Source organism: Triturus cristatus, chromosome 4_2 (genome assembly GCF_964204655.1).
Source record: "Triturus cristatus chromosome 4_2, aTriCri1.1, whole genome shotgun sequence".
In the NCBI taxonomy this organism is placed as follows: domain Eukaryota; kingdom Metazoa; phylum Chordata; class Amphibia; order Caudata; family Salamandridae; genus Triturus; species Triturus cristatus.
This window is the reverse complement of record NC_140586.1, coordinates 503,454,176-503,470,877: the sequence shown is the minus strand read 5'-3', so window position 1 is coordinate 503,470,877 and position 16,702 is coordinate 503,454,176. Positions and strand designations below refer to the sequence as shown.

The following is a 16,702-nucleotide window of genomic DNA, read 5'->3' as shown; positions in this document are numbered from 1 at the left end:
GAGTTTTTATAGTAAGTAAACTATGACATCATCTCTCCGCGCCACTATTCAATACGATTTTTACTGATTTCCAACAAAAACTTTATTGATCAAGACCAACCTCAGTCTACACAGTGTATACAAAAATATTAGAAAATCGACCGTATGATGATAGAAGAATTATAATAAATTAGAATTTAAATAATGTTACCAGCTTAATATGAGTATCGCCACCTCCCAATCTGTAAGGGTACTTCGAAGGTACAGGCATATAGCACTGAATCGTTTCAAATGCCGTATTTCGCTTTACCGCTAAAAACTTCCTGATAGTGAGGATGTGATACCACCGGAGAGTAGAATAAAACTGAAGGGGGACATTGGATATCTAGCTACAGGTAGAACAACAGATAACTAATTAGAGTTACAATAATATCAGAGAGAGAAAAATATATATAAATATATATATTCTATATCTTTGTTGTTCCATCTATGATACAGCCACGAGTAATTTTTACCCGGAGCAGTGAAAGAATCCCTATATGCGAGTATACCCTCTAACTCACAGGTGAGCAGGAAAATTTTAGAACTTTTTGCTTGACTGAAAATTTGTTCTTCTAGTTGATAGTAAGCGATTGTAACTTAATATAGCTCTTTTCTTAATAGGAATAAATTGAAACGATAGATAGGAATCAAGGATTTGACATCTTCTTATCGACGATTGATTCTAGAGGTATTAAACCATAAATAAACCTCAATAGAAATTATGATTCTGTCACAGGGAGACTTTTTCCCCTGCCTATGAAATGTTGTCTTTAAGTAATATGTTTATGCTTCTTGACAGCGTGGGGAACCATGAAAGAGTGAGATAACCCCACTGTAGATTTTTATTGAAAAACACCTCAGTGCGATTGCACAGGTGAGTTATACATTAATCAATAACCAAATGATACATAGGTGACTCTTTGCAATAAACAGATGTGAGTGTGTAATAGGTGTGCAGGATGAATGGATGGAAACACTTACAGCATAAATAATATTGTTTTAAACAAACACAATGTAAAGAGTATTAAAAGGAAACAATTTTGTCTTTCTTTCTGATATACATGTCCGTTGTATCTTGGAGTCATATATGTTCACATAGGACAATCCCACTGCTACCTCTATACTGACATTGTGTGAAGTGTATTTAAAGAGAGGATAGAATAAATAGTATAGTGTGACATACTGACAATATGTTCTATATATATATATATATATTTTTTTAAATCTAAAAGAATGTTCTATTTTTACATTAGGTGTATAATTCTGGAGGAGAAATAAATTGTAACTGTCCTGAAGAAGGAGGCCACAATCACTTGAAACCTCCGAAACGCGTCGACGCATTATCTTTGTGTTAAATTCAGACAGGGCACACAAATTATTTGAAATAAGGAAGAGAATCCTTACTCAATGTTGCCCATGAGGGGTCTGAATTAACTGCCACATGACAAACTTTATTGTCTTTTATCTTGAATATTTTCTCCTGTATGCTATCATGTTTTTATTTGTCTTTTTTAACTAAAGTGAAAATGTACTTTTTATACTGACCATATACTTGTGAATGTATTTCTCTATGCTAATAAATAGCTTGTTTTATTACAATTGTTTTTTGTGTGTAAGTGTTCCATCTATGGGAGTGATTGGTTGAATACTAGAATTAGGAGTTAGTTGAGACGGAGTATTTGTCATAACCTCATGAGTGGTTGTCCAAAAAGGAAAGAATCTTTTTACTTCCCAATATTTATACTACAAAATTCTTTTTTGTCTGGTGGCAGAGAAACCCTATGCTCAGTCAAAATCAGTTATGTCCTCTCTGGTACAGCTTGCAGGCAGGAGGTGGAGACAGCATTTTGGAGGGCAGACCAGGCCCATTCAGGTGGAAGGAAATCTCCTTCCCCTACTCTAAATGCAGCCCAGGTCTATTCAGCCCAACCCTGACTCGTCCAGACTCTCTGAAGCAACTGCACCTCCCCAGTCCCTGTCACTCCAAAGCCAGACAGTCAATACACATCCTAGCAGAGGCACACGGGATGGCTAAGCAAGAAAATACCTTCTTTCTAAAAGTGGTATTTTCAAACACAGAATGTGAAAATCACTCTCACTAAAAGATGCATTTTAACATTCTGATTTCAAGCAAACAAAACTTTATTTACCTACCTTGTTCCCAGGGATAGTTATGCTTATAAGCTGTTATAAGCAACTCCCCATTCTATCCTATGGGAACAGGTAGCCTTGCAATAGTGAAAAACGAAATTGGCAGTAGTTCGTTATCAGGACATGCCACACACACTAGGGCATGTCCTACCTTTCACATACACTGCACCCTGCCCACAGGGGTACTTTGCGTCTACCTAAGGGGTAACTAATATGTAAGAAAAGGGAAGGGTAGAGCCTGGCAAGTGGGTGCACTTGCCAAGTCGACATGGCAGTTAACAAACTGTGCACAGGCAATGCAGTGGCAGGCCTGAGACGTCTTTTCAAGGCTACCCATGTGGGTGGTACAAACAGTGCTGCAGGCCCACCAGTAAAATGCTACTGTTGGGCCTGCAGCACTGTTACAGGCCTTGGCATACTCAGTGCACATTACTAAGGGCTTACCAGTAAATCAAATATTCCAATCAGGGAGAACCAATCACAATAACAATTTACACAGAGAGCACATGCACTTTAGCACTGAACAGCAGTGCTAAATTGCCCAAAGTTTTAAAGCCAACAACAACAGGTCAGGAAAAAATAGGAGGAAGAAGCAAAAGGTTTGGGGATAACCCTGCAAAAAGGGCCATTTCCAACAGTCTACTACCCAGTTGTTAGTCCTTGCCCAAGTCCCTGACTGAAATGGTATCAACTGTTGTTTACTGTACACATTTAGTGTTGTACAGTCTTTCCTGTTTTTTTTGTATCCTGTAGATTGCTTGCCCATGGTTCTATGACTGAGAAAGAATTGTCGATTACATGTGTATTTAACTATATATACCTTGCCTTATTTAAATTCTTGTATTAAGTGACTGTAGTTGAAATGCACTGTCTGACCCAAAAACAGCATGGAAAAGAAACCAAGTATGGGTGCAGAAATGTATTTTTCATACTAGCATGCAAACAATTAACTTTGAATAAATAAGATTACATAAAATGATTTAACTTTTTTGTTTATAAAAACAGTTTTAACAAAACTGGAATAGTGAAAATTCACTGAGTCTAATGTAGTGGCATAAGTCTAATATTGAATATAGTTATCGCAATGGCCACATTTCTTAGCTGGTCTTGGGCCATACGTAGATCCATCGAGAATAGGACTATTCCTCCAGATCTCTCTTTTCCAGCTATTTAATTGCATAAGTTGCCCTGCTATTTTTAGTTTTCATTATTTTTTATTAAGTTAGGAAAGATCTCTATGTTGGTTATTCATGTTTTAGTAGTGATCTCTTGGGCTGGACCCATTTGGAGACATTTTATATTCACAAGGATTCCCAACGTTGTGCCTGTTCTATTTTAACCTGTATTTTCTTTTATTTCTTTTTTTCCTTTTTTGTTGTTGTAGTGTATCTTTCATGATGTAACAATCGAATAAAGATTTACGATGATGATGATAATATTGAATAATATACTGCTTCTGTTTTAATTTTTCCTATTTCTGCGTCTATTTTTGTTACTTTCTCAAACATTTTAATAGTCTCAGGCTATCGAAGTCTCTAAAGGTCTTCTTCCTTCTTATAGGACTTCACCTGCAGCTCAGTTGTTTTACATAACAGGGGCCTTAATAAAAGTTCTATCTTCAGCAGCATCTTGTAATGGTATATTAAATAATACAGAAAATATTATTTCCTGAAAATATTGTTACTAATGAATTTTCTCACTGTAAACTAATTTTTATGAAAAGTTCTAAATCAATAAACAGCATAAATATTTGTTATACATTTTACAATATTTTTGAAATAAAGATTTAAAAATATTTATTATTTTTATCTTTAAAGTCATTATTCAGAAATTGAGACATATATTTTAAAAAACTGCATTTCAAAATATAAAAAATAATAATTATATCCTTATACAAAACTCTTTGGGCACAATGGCTCAGACTACTATACATTCTACTGAAGACATAATGTATTTCTGCACAATCTTGGCACCAACAGCTGTAAGTATCAGGAGTGAATCGTGTGAACAGAGATGACATTCAACATGTATCATTCTTTGTGAAGATGTTATTTATATGGAGTATGTTCATAATCTAAGCATCAGTAGGTTAAAAGATTGATTATAATATATTATCATATTTGTTAGACCTATCAGCCTTAGCGTGTTATTCCCCCAAACCTTTTGCTTTCCTCCTCCATTTTTACTGACCTCTTTTTTGCTGGCCTTAGGACTCCGTGCACTTTACTACTGCAAACCAGTGCTAAAGTGCTTGTGCTCGATTCCCTAAACATGGTAACATTGGTTTATACCCAGTTGGAATATTTAATTTACTTATAAGTCCCTAGTAAAGTGGCACTACATGTGGACCTGTAAATTAAATGCTACTAGAAGGTCTGAAGCTCTGATTGTGCCACCCACTTAAGTAGCCCTTTAAACACATCTCAGGCCTGCCATTGCAGCCTGTGTGTGTGCAGTTTTAAGCTCCCATCTCGACCTGGCAAATCAAACCTTTTGCCAGGGCCAAACCTTTCTTTTTAATACATATATGTTACCCCTGGGGTATGACTTGGACACCCCAGAGGGCAAGGTGCAATTTATTTAAAAGATAGCACATGTACTTTCAACTTTTACATGTCCTGGCCGTGAAAAACCCTTAAATTCTTTTATCACTAATGCAAGGCCTATCTCTCCCATAGGATAACATTGGAGTTGGGAAACGGTTGGAACAACGTGGGCTCAGCCACGCATGTCCGACCTACTCAAGTGTAACCACGCATATGCCTTAACAACGCCAATGCGTGGTTAAGGCAATGCACGGTCTAGTTGCTGAGCGGATGGGCGGAAGAGAAAGAAAGGCAGAGGAAGGACGATCAGGACTTGGGAGAGGACTTGGTGAGGTAAGTGGGGTTGGGCTGGGTCTGGGGGGTAGTTTTTCAGGGTTGGGGTAGGTTTTAGGAACTCAGGAGGGGGTTGGGTTGTTCGAAGGGCAGGGGCAGTTTTAGGGCTCACGACGGGGGAGCTGGGGTTGGGTAGTTAGCAGCTGTAGTGGACAGTTTTGGGGTCGGGTAGTTTTTAGGGTGGGGGCAGTTTTTAGGGCTAAGGGCATGGGAAAGGGACAGTTTACAGGACAGGGGCAGTTTTAGGCTTCAGGGAGGGAGGGGCCAGGTCGGGATAGTTCAGGGATGTAGGGGCCAGTTTTTAGTGCTCTGGGTAGGGGGGCTGGGGTCAGGGTAGTTTTTGGGTTGTGGAGGTAATTTTTAGGGCTCCGGGCAGGGGGAAAAGGTTCAGTTTAGAGGACGGGGCAGTTTTAGGCCTCAGGGCGGGGGGAGCAGGGTTAGGGTAGTTTATGGCTGTAGGGAACAGTTTTTAGGGCTCATGGTGGGGGGTCCTGGGGTTGGGGTAGTTTTTGGGGCGTGGGTTTAATTTTTAGGGCTCAAGGCAGAGGGAAAAGGGACAGTTTACAGGGCAGGGGGCAGGGGTATGTTCTTTAGCACGCATGTCCCTTTACTCATTATGTCTTTACCACAAAATTGCGTGGTAAAGGCATGCATGGTAAAGGCATGCATGGTAAAGACACGGTCGTGGTAGAGACTGCATGGTACAGGTATGCATTGTTCAGGCATGTGTTGTACTATCATACAACCATTGGAGTTGCCATATTTCATTGTATAAGTGTAATTTCCATATGGGAAGAGAAAACCAGTTCATTTTGGGTCTTCCTCCTAGACAGCTGCACGCAATAAGGAGCTTAGGTATGCCTGGATGGGCCATCACTGGCAGGATGGGAGGGAGGAACTGGGCATAGCCCCAGTTACACCTGAATAGGCTGTGTCCTGCCTCCACACAATGGGTTGCATACCCGCTGTAGTTAGTCTAGAGCCAGGGAAGGCAGGATGCCTAAGGACTTGAAAGGGTAGCCCCTAGACACTTCTCCCCCACTTCAAAGGCACAAATGGGTACAAATACTGGACATCAGACAGCAACTCATCAGTACACTTCTGAACCTGTGGATACTCTACCAGGATGAAGGACTACTGTGCTGCTACAAGGACTGCCACTCTGGAGGACTGCTGCTCTAAAGGAACTGCCCTCTTGCCTGTGGAAGTAGAACTGGACCTTCAACTTCATTTTGAACCCAGAATCCCAGAGTGACTCAAAGGGCTAGTCTGCTGGCCTCATGAGCTGAGCCTCAGGGGCATAAAGGCCTCCCCAACCAGCTCCTGGACCACCCAGCTGCAGCACGTTCCTGATCCCCAAGTGGTGCCTCTCAAATCCTGAACCCTTGGCGTGGCTCACAGGCTCATAAATCAAGCTTGTGGGCTCTTTGTGACTGTAAACAGGCCCGTTTGCACCAAGACAAGCCACTTACACCTAAATCAACCGTGAGCCACCACTAGCCCATCTCTTCACACAACAGCATTGGCAGCCCATGGGGGCCAGCCAGTGCAAAGCTCCAACACACCCATTCGTGACGCCTGGCCTGTTCTTCCCGCCACACTGGCAACTGCCTGCTATGCTCTCCTTGCTCCCCGCAATCCTCTCCAGCGCGAACGGGACTCCTGACACAAAACTTGAGAAGGTAAATCTGCAGCACGACTAATCCGGGACTGTATCCAACACCAACTTCATTGTGGTCGACCTGAGCTTTTGACTTTGACCTGGTCCCGTGCGGCCAGATAGCTATGGTTGGCGCTTTGTGCTTTTAGGTGCTATTTTACACTTTAGTGTATAGAAATTTATAACTCCGGTTCTACTGATTGAATTTTGGTCGTTTTTGTCTTGGTTTTTTAATTAAATTCCCATCAATTTTTCTAACCTGGTGTGAGATCTTTTTATCTAGTGTTTTCACTGTTGTACTGTTTAAAGTGTTGCACAAATACTTTACACATTGCTTCTAAGATAAGTCTGACTGCTCTGTTCCAAGTTACTATAGTTTGAGCGCTGGTTAATCTCGGTTGGCTTGTACCTTCCCCATACAATGCTGCTTAACCCCGTAACCCAATTTCTTATATTACTCTAGCGTGATACAACAATACTCACAGAGAAAAAGTGAAGGACTATTTTTTAGAAAAACAAGATGTTTAATAAGGAAGCATTGAGAAAATGAGAAAAAAACATATGGTAACAATGTGTAAAGGCCTGACAGGACCTGGCTGGTTTCGGACTTTCCTGTTCATTTTCACAGGTATGGAAAAGCTACATTAGATAAAAAATCAACAAAAAATAAAAATTAAGATAAAGTGAAATGCAGTGCGCAAAAACTAAACCAAGGAAAGATGAGCTCAGTAAGAAAGATGTAATGAAAAGTGTTCACAATCTACCACAGAGTGCATTATGTCAAAATGCTCTGTTGGAGTGCAGTAAAAGGACACACATTGAATGATAATGAATCACAAGCAGTACCAACACAGATGATCACATCACATAATTGTACATTACAAAATTGTGGCAGAGAAAATATACATACTATGCAGAAATTACAGAGAAGGTAGGACTGGAGAATGGAAGTTTGTGACAAGGGCAGAGCAAGCCAGATGTCAGCAAGGCAGTTCATGGTCTTCCGTTCGCATCCAGAGCTGGTGCAGAACAGTCACTGACATTATATTTCTGCTGCTATCTGTGTAGGTAAGCATAAACTGGGGTTTGCCTCACAGTGACAGAGAAATAAATCAGTGCACCATAATTGTTGTGCTCTGGCAGAAACACGGTTAAGACTGTTTCAGAAAAGCTTGGGTGGCTCTGGTTATTTTCGTACTCAAGCACATAAACCTGCTGTGCTTGTAGCTGACTTCATGTCACCAAGGATGTAATGCTCTTGTCCTGATTTTCATTTAACGGCCTAATGCAGTGTGGGAGCTGTAGTCCTGATTCACTTCAGTTGCTGTAATAGAACTAACACACCTGAAAGCAATGATCTGTAGCAGAGCATCCCAGTACTGGTGCATTGTGTCATGGTGACCGTACAAAGTGCCAACCTAACGCTAATGGAAGTACAGTGTTTTGCAACCCGTTGTATATTGTTTCCTTTTTTTTCAAAAAAACGACTGCCTATATTTCTGGAATTTGTGTCAATAATGGAAAGTGTTTTCATTGCCTCAAAGTCAATAGCAGACTCTGACCTGGGGATATACCAACTTAGAACCAGCAACTGTTACAAATTGCAGCAGGGGAACAAAACAACCCACACAACCCTGTCCCCGGGGTATAGCAGTTCTCAAACGGTATTAGTGTTGAGTGCCAACACAGATTACACTCTTGCTGCAGCAAAGTGTGAGAAATGAAAATTACACTAGTAATCGGCAAATACAATGTTCTATTCGTGACTGGAGCAAAAATCAGCCAAAAATTTTTGATTACAAAAAATATGCCAAAATGTATTCCAATGACTTAGTACCCAAATAATTATTTTTTTAATCTCTATTTCACACAAAAAAATTATTATTTGTGTATTGTCATTGGAATAAATTTTGACATACTTTTTTTATAAACGAACCATTTTTGGGCGATGTGTTTGAGTGGAGTGCTTCAGTCAAGTAAAGAACAACGTAGAACCAATCTACATTCGGTCTCTTTTCTCTTTTAGAAAGCCTTTTATAAAACTAGGCAGCAAGAGGGTAGACAGAGGCAATTGCAATAGGTTGACCAGACGACTCAATGTCACCTGGACACAACTATCCAGCTCTGGGTTTTGATTTAACATATCAGTGCATTCTGGGTGTTGCAGTCTTGATTTATTTTAATTAAGCCAATTTGACCAGTGCTCCTGATAGCAATGATATGTAAAAGCAAAGCCAAGGAATGGAAAAGTGTTGTCCCAATGCCACAGAGCGTCTGCTGTCCTTGGACAGGAAGGTAAAAGACTTGCAAAGATCACGTGACTTGTCAGCGCCCGTATACTGAAAGAGTGAACAGATTTTTTTCCTCACGATGGATTTCTAGCAGAAAGCTGGTTGCTATATGAGTGCTCTAGGAATCACTACAGCAGGTGCAAAATAGTTGTTGTACATTGCTTTTTGATAGGAAAAAAAGTCACTAAGTAGCAAAGTGAGGTTCATTTCAGTGCAAACACAAAAGGTGGTGCCATGTCCGGTGTACAGTAGAGGTTATGTCAGTTAGGTCTTTTCAGGACATGCTTCATTTTGATGTCTTTTCACTCTCCTTCCCTTCCAGCCACCAAGTCGTCATCGCTCCTTTACCCTGTAAAATATATAACAAGTATATGAGTGAACAATTGAGTCCACCTATGTCACTAAGAGCACAACACTTACAGAGCGTACACTGTGTGTTTATACATTCTGTGGTAAGAGCATTTCGACAAGCCACGACGTACGTAGCAACAAGATATTGGTAGACATGTCGATTACAGCGTGAGTGGGGCACGTGTAGACGTGATGGTGGAAGTTAATAAAAACAACTACATACCTTTACAGTGGTAAGAGCTACTTACGTTTAAAGAAAATGATCCTGAGATACTAATTTTATTATCAACCTTGTACACATCATACAAGATTACATTAGTGGCCACCCTACCAAGGATTAACAGCTGCAGTGCAGTGCACAGCAGTGCAGGATTACCAGCAGAAATGTAAAAAAAAGGCTTTGTCAATTTGGAATGCCTCTACAGCGTTAGCGCATAACAACCACAGCTGCAGGCGATAATACCAAGGTAATGATATTAGTAATACGTCTCCCAATGCTGCATGATTTATCATTCAAATTGTGGTTTCTGAAAGTACATACTTTTGAATTCTGGTATTCATATATTAATTCAACCAATAAAAACCTATAAATATTAGGCCAGGTAGCACACAGACAAGCTACTCACACATAGTTGGAGCGCTACCAGTAGCTCACGAGCTACTTGTTGAAGAAGCGTGGTTCAAAGGGAGCTCTTCTGGAGAGAGAGAAAGGGAAATAGAATGCTATTCCACCTGTACTTGTCAAATTACAAGACTCTGCAAAGATGCCATTGGTTCTCTGCCACTGGAGTAAAGTTAATCAAGTAACTGGATGACTCCTTGGCACCACTGACATAATGTTTTAGTCTTGTGATTTTCTCTTTTAATGAAGTGTTTTCAGCCAACATCACTTTACATGGTGGGATTTGTTGTTTGCTTTTTCCCCACTATAAGAATAAGTCTTCTTGTCTCAGGTCTCGCCAGCTGCCTTTGCGAAACAACTATTGGCAAAGCCAATAGGTCTGGTGTTGGCTGACACCCTTTTGGCTTTGTCAGTGCTTGTTTTGTTATGATTTTGGGAATGTTTTATTGTTGGGAAAGCTGCCTGGCCCTTGCCAATCTAAAAAAAAAAGACTAAAAGGAATATTATTTTTTGTCTCGAAAAGGACACATGGCCTTATTAGTCTCTGGAACTGATGAGAGCTACTTTGTTGTGGCTATGCTCCTTGTAAAAGCGCAGAATGCCCTCACTCACAGTGAAGTTATCCAGTGGCTGAAGTGCGATGCCCAATTGCCCCATGCTGTAGTGCAGTGATACTCAAAGCATGGCCCGGGGGCCGCTTGCGGCCCTCTTAATCTTTACATGCGGCCCCCCTGGTGAACAGCAGCACGAGCTGCTGTTAAGTTGCTGAGCACTAATAGTCAGAAAAAATGTTAAATAAAAGAGCAATCATTTCTTAACCTACAAATAAATGCTTGCCCGTTTATTTAAAAAAAACATTGTTTAGACCTCATGACACAATCTCTTACCCCTCCCAGGCCCCTTACCACCACAATGCTGGCATCAGTGCGTCCCTCGGTCACACCACAGACCATACTTTGTGGCCTCTGGGCAAATGTTTGAAAGTACCCATGCTGTAGTGGGATGAACGAAAAAAATGTGAATGACACTGTAACAGGACAGGGGGGAAGCCCCTTTAAGAGAGTATATCCAATGTTAGTGAAAAGGAAAGGTACGGTCTAACGCCGGGCCTAACAAGCCATGACACAATGAAGACTCTCTCGTGGCGATGTTCCAATTGGCGGCCATGCATTCTGTAAAAATAAATAGGAAATCTCAATATTTGAGGCGTGAAAGCAGCGCAGTCACTGTTTGTGTATCCGCTGGTATCAGGCGCGGCATTGAGCCCGGCCGTGTATGTCAACTCACCCCCTTCACGCCAGCTGGCGCTCCTTTTCACGCTGAAGTGGTATCAAGTGGAAGTCATTTCAGATAGTGCCTATGGCCGGCCCCTCGCGACTGACGCACGTGACCGCTCCATCAATTGCAGCTTTGGGCAGTCAGAAGTGGCAGGTGGCTAAGGATGTCACATCGCGCAAGAATCTCTCTCCTGGGAAGCGGCCACTAAAAAAAGCACTGCAGAGCTTAGGGTCTTTCCATGAGCGTAGGTCACAGTCCTGTGCAGTGTACTAATGAAAGGCGCGGCCATGTTAATGCAAGGTTTGTATTTTATTTGTTAACCTCTTTTAGATAGTTTCTTCGAAATATATCTATAAAACGTACACATTAAAACAATAACCTTTCAATGAGCAAGAATAGGAGTTCAATCAATACAGAGACAAAAGTCGTGATTTGGTGTAGACATCCGTGCATGTTTATTTTTTCCTCTTGGGTATGGTGGGGGAGGGGGTGTTCTCGCGCAGGCACACCGCAGTCCAGTCAGGGGCAGCTCCCGCACACTAACCGAGTTAAGAGGATTGTCTCTTTCGTGGGTTTAATATTATTCCGTTCTAAATCCTGATTCTCCCTGGGCAGCTAGTAATCTCTGTCTGACTTCTGCTGATCCTCCGCTCTCTGCTTTATTGACGACATTCTCACATTTTAGAAACAAAGGGATTCCCTTGGGATGGACATGCAAGATGCGGCTTGCTCCTCTAATCAGTAGAAATTCGCGTGTGTTATGGACCCTAGTGCGAGGAAGGAAATAGCCCCCCTGGCTGCTGTTCGAATTTTAAAATACAGCAATAATAAGGCTTCAGTCAGCCCCTCTGGTCGCAGTGCAACTTCACCTGCTGCACCGATAGAAGCCACAACCTTGCCTCTAATCACACTTGTATACAACTCATGTGTACAGTACGCACTCATATGACCTCTCTCTTTTACTCTCCGACCCTTTTTTAGGTTGAAGCATCTGCTCAAGGCATCTTGGGGACATTCAGAAAGCTTCCCTTGGAAGGCATTTCGCCCATTGTTTACCATTGGCTTTGTAGTTTGTAACTCACATTTTCTATGTCACTTTACTTTACACCACTGCACTCTTCGCCACTACACCATATACCGCTCCAGTCTAGGCCGCTCCAATCTTCTTTGCACAAGTCCACTCCTCTCTATGCCACTCTATTCTACCCAACTGCACTCTTTGCCACTGCACTCTACACCACTCCACTCTCAGCCACTCCAACCTTCTCTGCATAACTTTACTGTACTCTAAGCCACTCAGGAACACTGCACTCTACACCACTGCACTCTATGCCAATACATTCTACGCCAATGCTCTTTACTCTGCAACACTCATCTCTATGCCCCTGTACTACATGACAATCCACAGTGCACCACTCTAATCTACTCTCCACCATTGCACTCTATTCCACTGCCCTCTACACCAGTCTACTCTACGCCACTGCACTCCTACCTCCACCACTCCACTCCACATCACTCTACTCTGAAACAATCTACTCTACACCACTGCACCCCGCCCCACTTCACACTATGCCACTGCACTCTCCACCACTCTACTCAGCAGTACTACACTCTGCATCACTCCACTCTGTGCCGCACCACTCTACACTGTGCCTCTCTACACCACTGCCGTCAACGCCACTGCACTCTACGCCACTGTGCTCTATGCACCACTCTACACCACTGCACTGTGTGCCACTCTACTGTGCACCACTCCACTCTGCACCACTGCACTCTACGCCACTGCACTGTACTATGCAACACTCTAATATACACCACTGCATTTTACAATGCTGCATTGTACACCACTGAATTCTATGCCACTGCACTCTATACCATTGCACTCTACGCCACTATACTCTGTAACACTCTTGCCACTGCACTCTCCACCACACCACTCTACTCTATACCACTTCACTGTATGCCACTCAACAGGACTCTGCTCCATGCCCCTCTAATATACAACTCTTTCTCCCACTCCACTCTACAAATCTCTACTCCACTCTTTGCCATTCCACTCTGTGACACTCCACGCCACTCTCCTCTACAACACTAACTTTTAGCCAAGCTGAACAGCAGCCACGCTGGTGTACAACATGGCTAAAACACATTGGCAAAGCCAATAGCTCCTGCATAGGCGAGGCCGATTGGATTTGCCAATGCTTTTTCTCTCTGTCTCCCCACCGCCTCCCCTTCTATTTATTTTGTCGATCTTCCTGGCTGCTTCCCCCTCTTCCTGTCCTCTGTCTCTCTTCTCTTTTTCTCTTTGTCTCCTCGCCTCCTTTTCTTTCTTTCCTTCCTCTCTCCTGCTGTTCCCCCTCTTTCTCTACTCTGTCACTCTTCCATTTTTCTGTCTCCCCTTCACTATCTCTCCTTTTCTTTATTTCGTCCTTGTCTCTAGCTGTTCTCCCGATTTCTGTCCTCCCTCTCTTTTTCTTTCTTTACTCTCACTCTTGCTTTTTCCCCTCTTTCTCTGCTCTGTCCTTCCTTTGTTGTCTCTGTCTCCCCGCTGCCACCTTTTTTCTTTCTTCCCGCCGTTTCACTGGTTTTCCCCTTTCTCTTCTTTGTCTCTCTCTGTTCCCTTCCTTTTCTTTTTGTCCTTCCTCTTTTGGTGTTCCCCCTTTATCTCTCCACTGTTTCTCTTCCCTTTTTACCCCAGTATCCTCGCAGCCTCTCATTTTCTTTCTTTCCCCTTCTCACTGTTTCCCCCACTTTCTCTCCTGTGTTCTCTTCCCTCTTTCTGTCTCCTCCCAGCTACCTCCCCTTTTCTTTATTTCCTCCCTCTCTCTGGCTGTTCCCCCTTTCTCTCCATCTGTCTCTCTACCCTTTTGCCTTCTGTCTCTCAACTGCCTCTCTTAATCTTTTCCATCCCTCTCACTTGCTGTTCCCCCTCTTTCTGACTTCTGTCTCTCTTCCCTTTTATTTCTCTGTCTCCTCACTGCAACCCTTATTCTTTTATTCGTCTCTCTTGCTGTTTTCCCCACTTTTGCTCACTCTGCGTCTCTTCCTCTCTTTCTTACTTCTCTCTTGTCCTCTTAAAGTTTAATATTTGGGCATTGCAAAGGGAGTGCCTGGGAGTTCTCTGCAAAATACAATGCACATTATGTTAACATCTTTTGGAAAATGGCCCACTCTGACGGGTCACCCCAAACATTTTACCTTCCTCCTACTCTCTTTCTGACCTTCTTTTTGTTGGGCGTAGGACTCAGAGCACTTTACTGCGTTTACCAGTGCTAAAGTGCATGTGCTTCCCCCCTAAATATGGTGATACCGGTTAGGGCGGCGTAACGCCCTCTGTCGTCAAGGATGACATTATCAATCTCTAGTGGGAAGGAAGACCGGACCAGAATACCAACCCCTCTGGAACCAGTGGTGAACCCGGAGTGTGCAACCAATCGGTATCCCCACCTATTCATAGCATGACACACATTGCCGACCAAATGCGTCTCCTGCAGGAGTACCACATCAGGAGTCAAACGACGCAAATATTGCAGTACAACACCCCGTTTAATACAATCCCCCAATCCATTGACGTTCCAAGATATCAACCTCAACCCACTACCCCCCATCCCCACAAGTGTTGCATGAGTCTCCCCACAAAGAGCAGGACACCTGAAGCAGAGAAAGAACCAATATGCCGCCTTGAGAAAGAAAAACACAAACACAAACACCCCCTCCCACCCCCCAACCGAAACCCGTTACAACTCCCCCCTCCCTGCACCCCTGCAGACTGAAAAGCCACCCCAAAATGCAGTGTGCCTGTCGCCCTAACAATCCCATTCTACAAAAAGACCCCGGCGGAGGAGAGAGGCCCGTCTCCACCCGCCACCCAGACTTGAACTACTATAAGGCAAAATATACAAAAGAAATAGAACCCGACTGAGCAATGTCCGATTTTCAGAGGGTAGGGACCGAAAGGTCACTTCTGTGTAGGCTCACCACCCTCGGCACCGCCAGGGTGCGCCGTTCGAGCTCCCCGACCAGGCAGGGAATCCAACCAGTCACTCACATTGTCCGGTCGCTCGAAAAAGAAGGTCCGTTCCTCATATTCCACTCGAAGCCTGGTAGGGAAAAGCATCGCGTACTTCAATCCCAGGTCCCGGAGACGTCGCTTAACCCCCTGAAAGCCCATCCTCTGTCTCTGGACAAGTTGAGTGAAGTCTGGGAAAAAATTGACAGAGGAGTTTTCAAATTTCACCGGGCCGTGCACTCTCGAAGCCTGCAAGATCGCATCACGGTCTCTGAAATGAAAAAGTTTTGCGATGATAGGCCTCGGAGGAGCGCCCGGCTTGGGCTTACCGCCCGGAACACGATGTGCACGCTCCACAGCGAAAAACTTGCTCAGTCCAGAAGGGGCCAGATGGGTGAGGATTAGATCTTCGACCAGGAGGTCAACCGAATGAGTCTCGGGATTCTCCGGAACACCTATGACGCGAATATTGTTGCGTCTTGCCCTGTTCTCAAAATCCTCCAGGCGATGGGACGTCAGGTCATTGGCCGATTTCAAATTGCCAAATTCTGTTTGGAGTTCCGACACATCGGCTGTGAGGCTGAAAGTCTTCAAATCCAATGACTTCACTTTCTCGTTAGTCTTAGACAGGTCGGCCCTGATTAGAGTGACATCAATGGCGACCGTGTCAATTTTACGAGCCAGAGCCTCATATTGCTGGCCGATGGTCTCCTTCATGCCGGTAATGGCGCCCATAATGTCCTGCAGGGACAAGGCAACAGGAGCAGAGGGGTCTTCTCTGGCGTCCTCCGGGGTGCTGCTGGAGAGCCCGGGGGATCCTTTGGCTTGAGTGTACCGGTTCATAATGTTGGTCTGAAACGGTCCCCCACGAAGAGGCGTCTTGGTCTTCCGCTTCTCGGTTTCACCCCTGCCCGTCATGTTGGAAGATGCGCCCCGGAAGGGCCCGCGAGACCTGGTGAAAATGGCCGCCGGCAGGTCGGGCACCAACAGACCAAGAAGCTGGCTCGTACGGCCCGGAGAAAGTCACGACTTGACCCAAGAGGCTATAATGAGGAAGCGGCGAAGACACTAAATGGAGGCTGGAATGGTCCCCAGCCGAGCGAGACGGTCTCTCAAGCAGACCAAGCCAGGATCCGGAAACGAAACCGAAAGTGGGGGTACGGCCCCCGACGAGGTCCCACTGCCGTTGTTGTTCAACTACGTCCCGGATCCACAAATCGCCAAGGCCCTGGCACGGCCTCCCGGTGGGCCTCAAAAGTTCAAAGTGCTGTAATTCCGGCTGCCCAGGTCCGATTTGAATTCTGGAACGAGGTATGGACTCAGTCGAGGTTCACCTTCGAGAGTCTGTCCAAGAAATCAGGATATCATCAGGATAAATTGCGAGGAGTGGCGAGGGTCCGGGGAGCCCTGTGCTTACGCGACCATCTTGGATGCGCGCTA

At 43.9% G+C, this 16,702-nt stretch overlaps 1 protein-coding gene across 2 annotated transcripts in view; it reads right to left on the bottom strand.

The window, feature by feature from the left end:
* Positions 1-7,220: 7,220 nt before the first annotated feature.
* Positions 7,221-16,702, bottom strand: part of LOC146834616 (atrial natriuretic peptide receptor 1-like) — a 961,499-nt gene continuing 952,017 nt past the window's right edge. The window contains exon 28 of one of the 2 annotated variants that reach the window (XM_085602083.1): positions 7,221-9,351. In XM_085602083.1, the coding sequence (XP_085458209.1) occupies positions 9,289-9,351 (63 nt within the window). In that variant the 3' untranslated portion in view covers positions 7,221-9,288. The remainder of the gene's footprint in view (positions 9,352-16,702) is intronic. The other variant, XR_014960643.1, reaches the window with a different exon arrangement.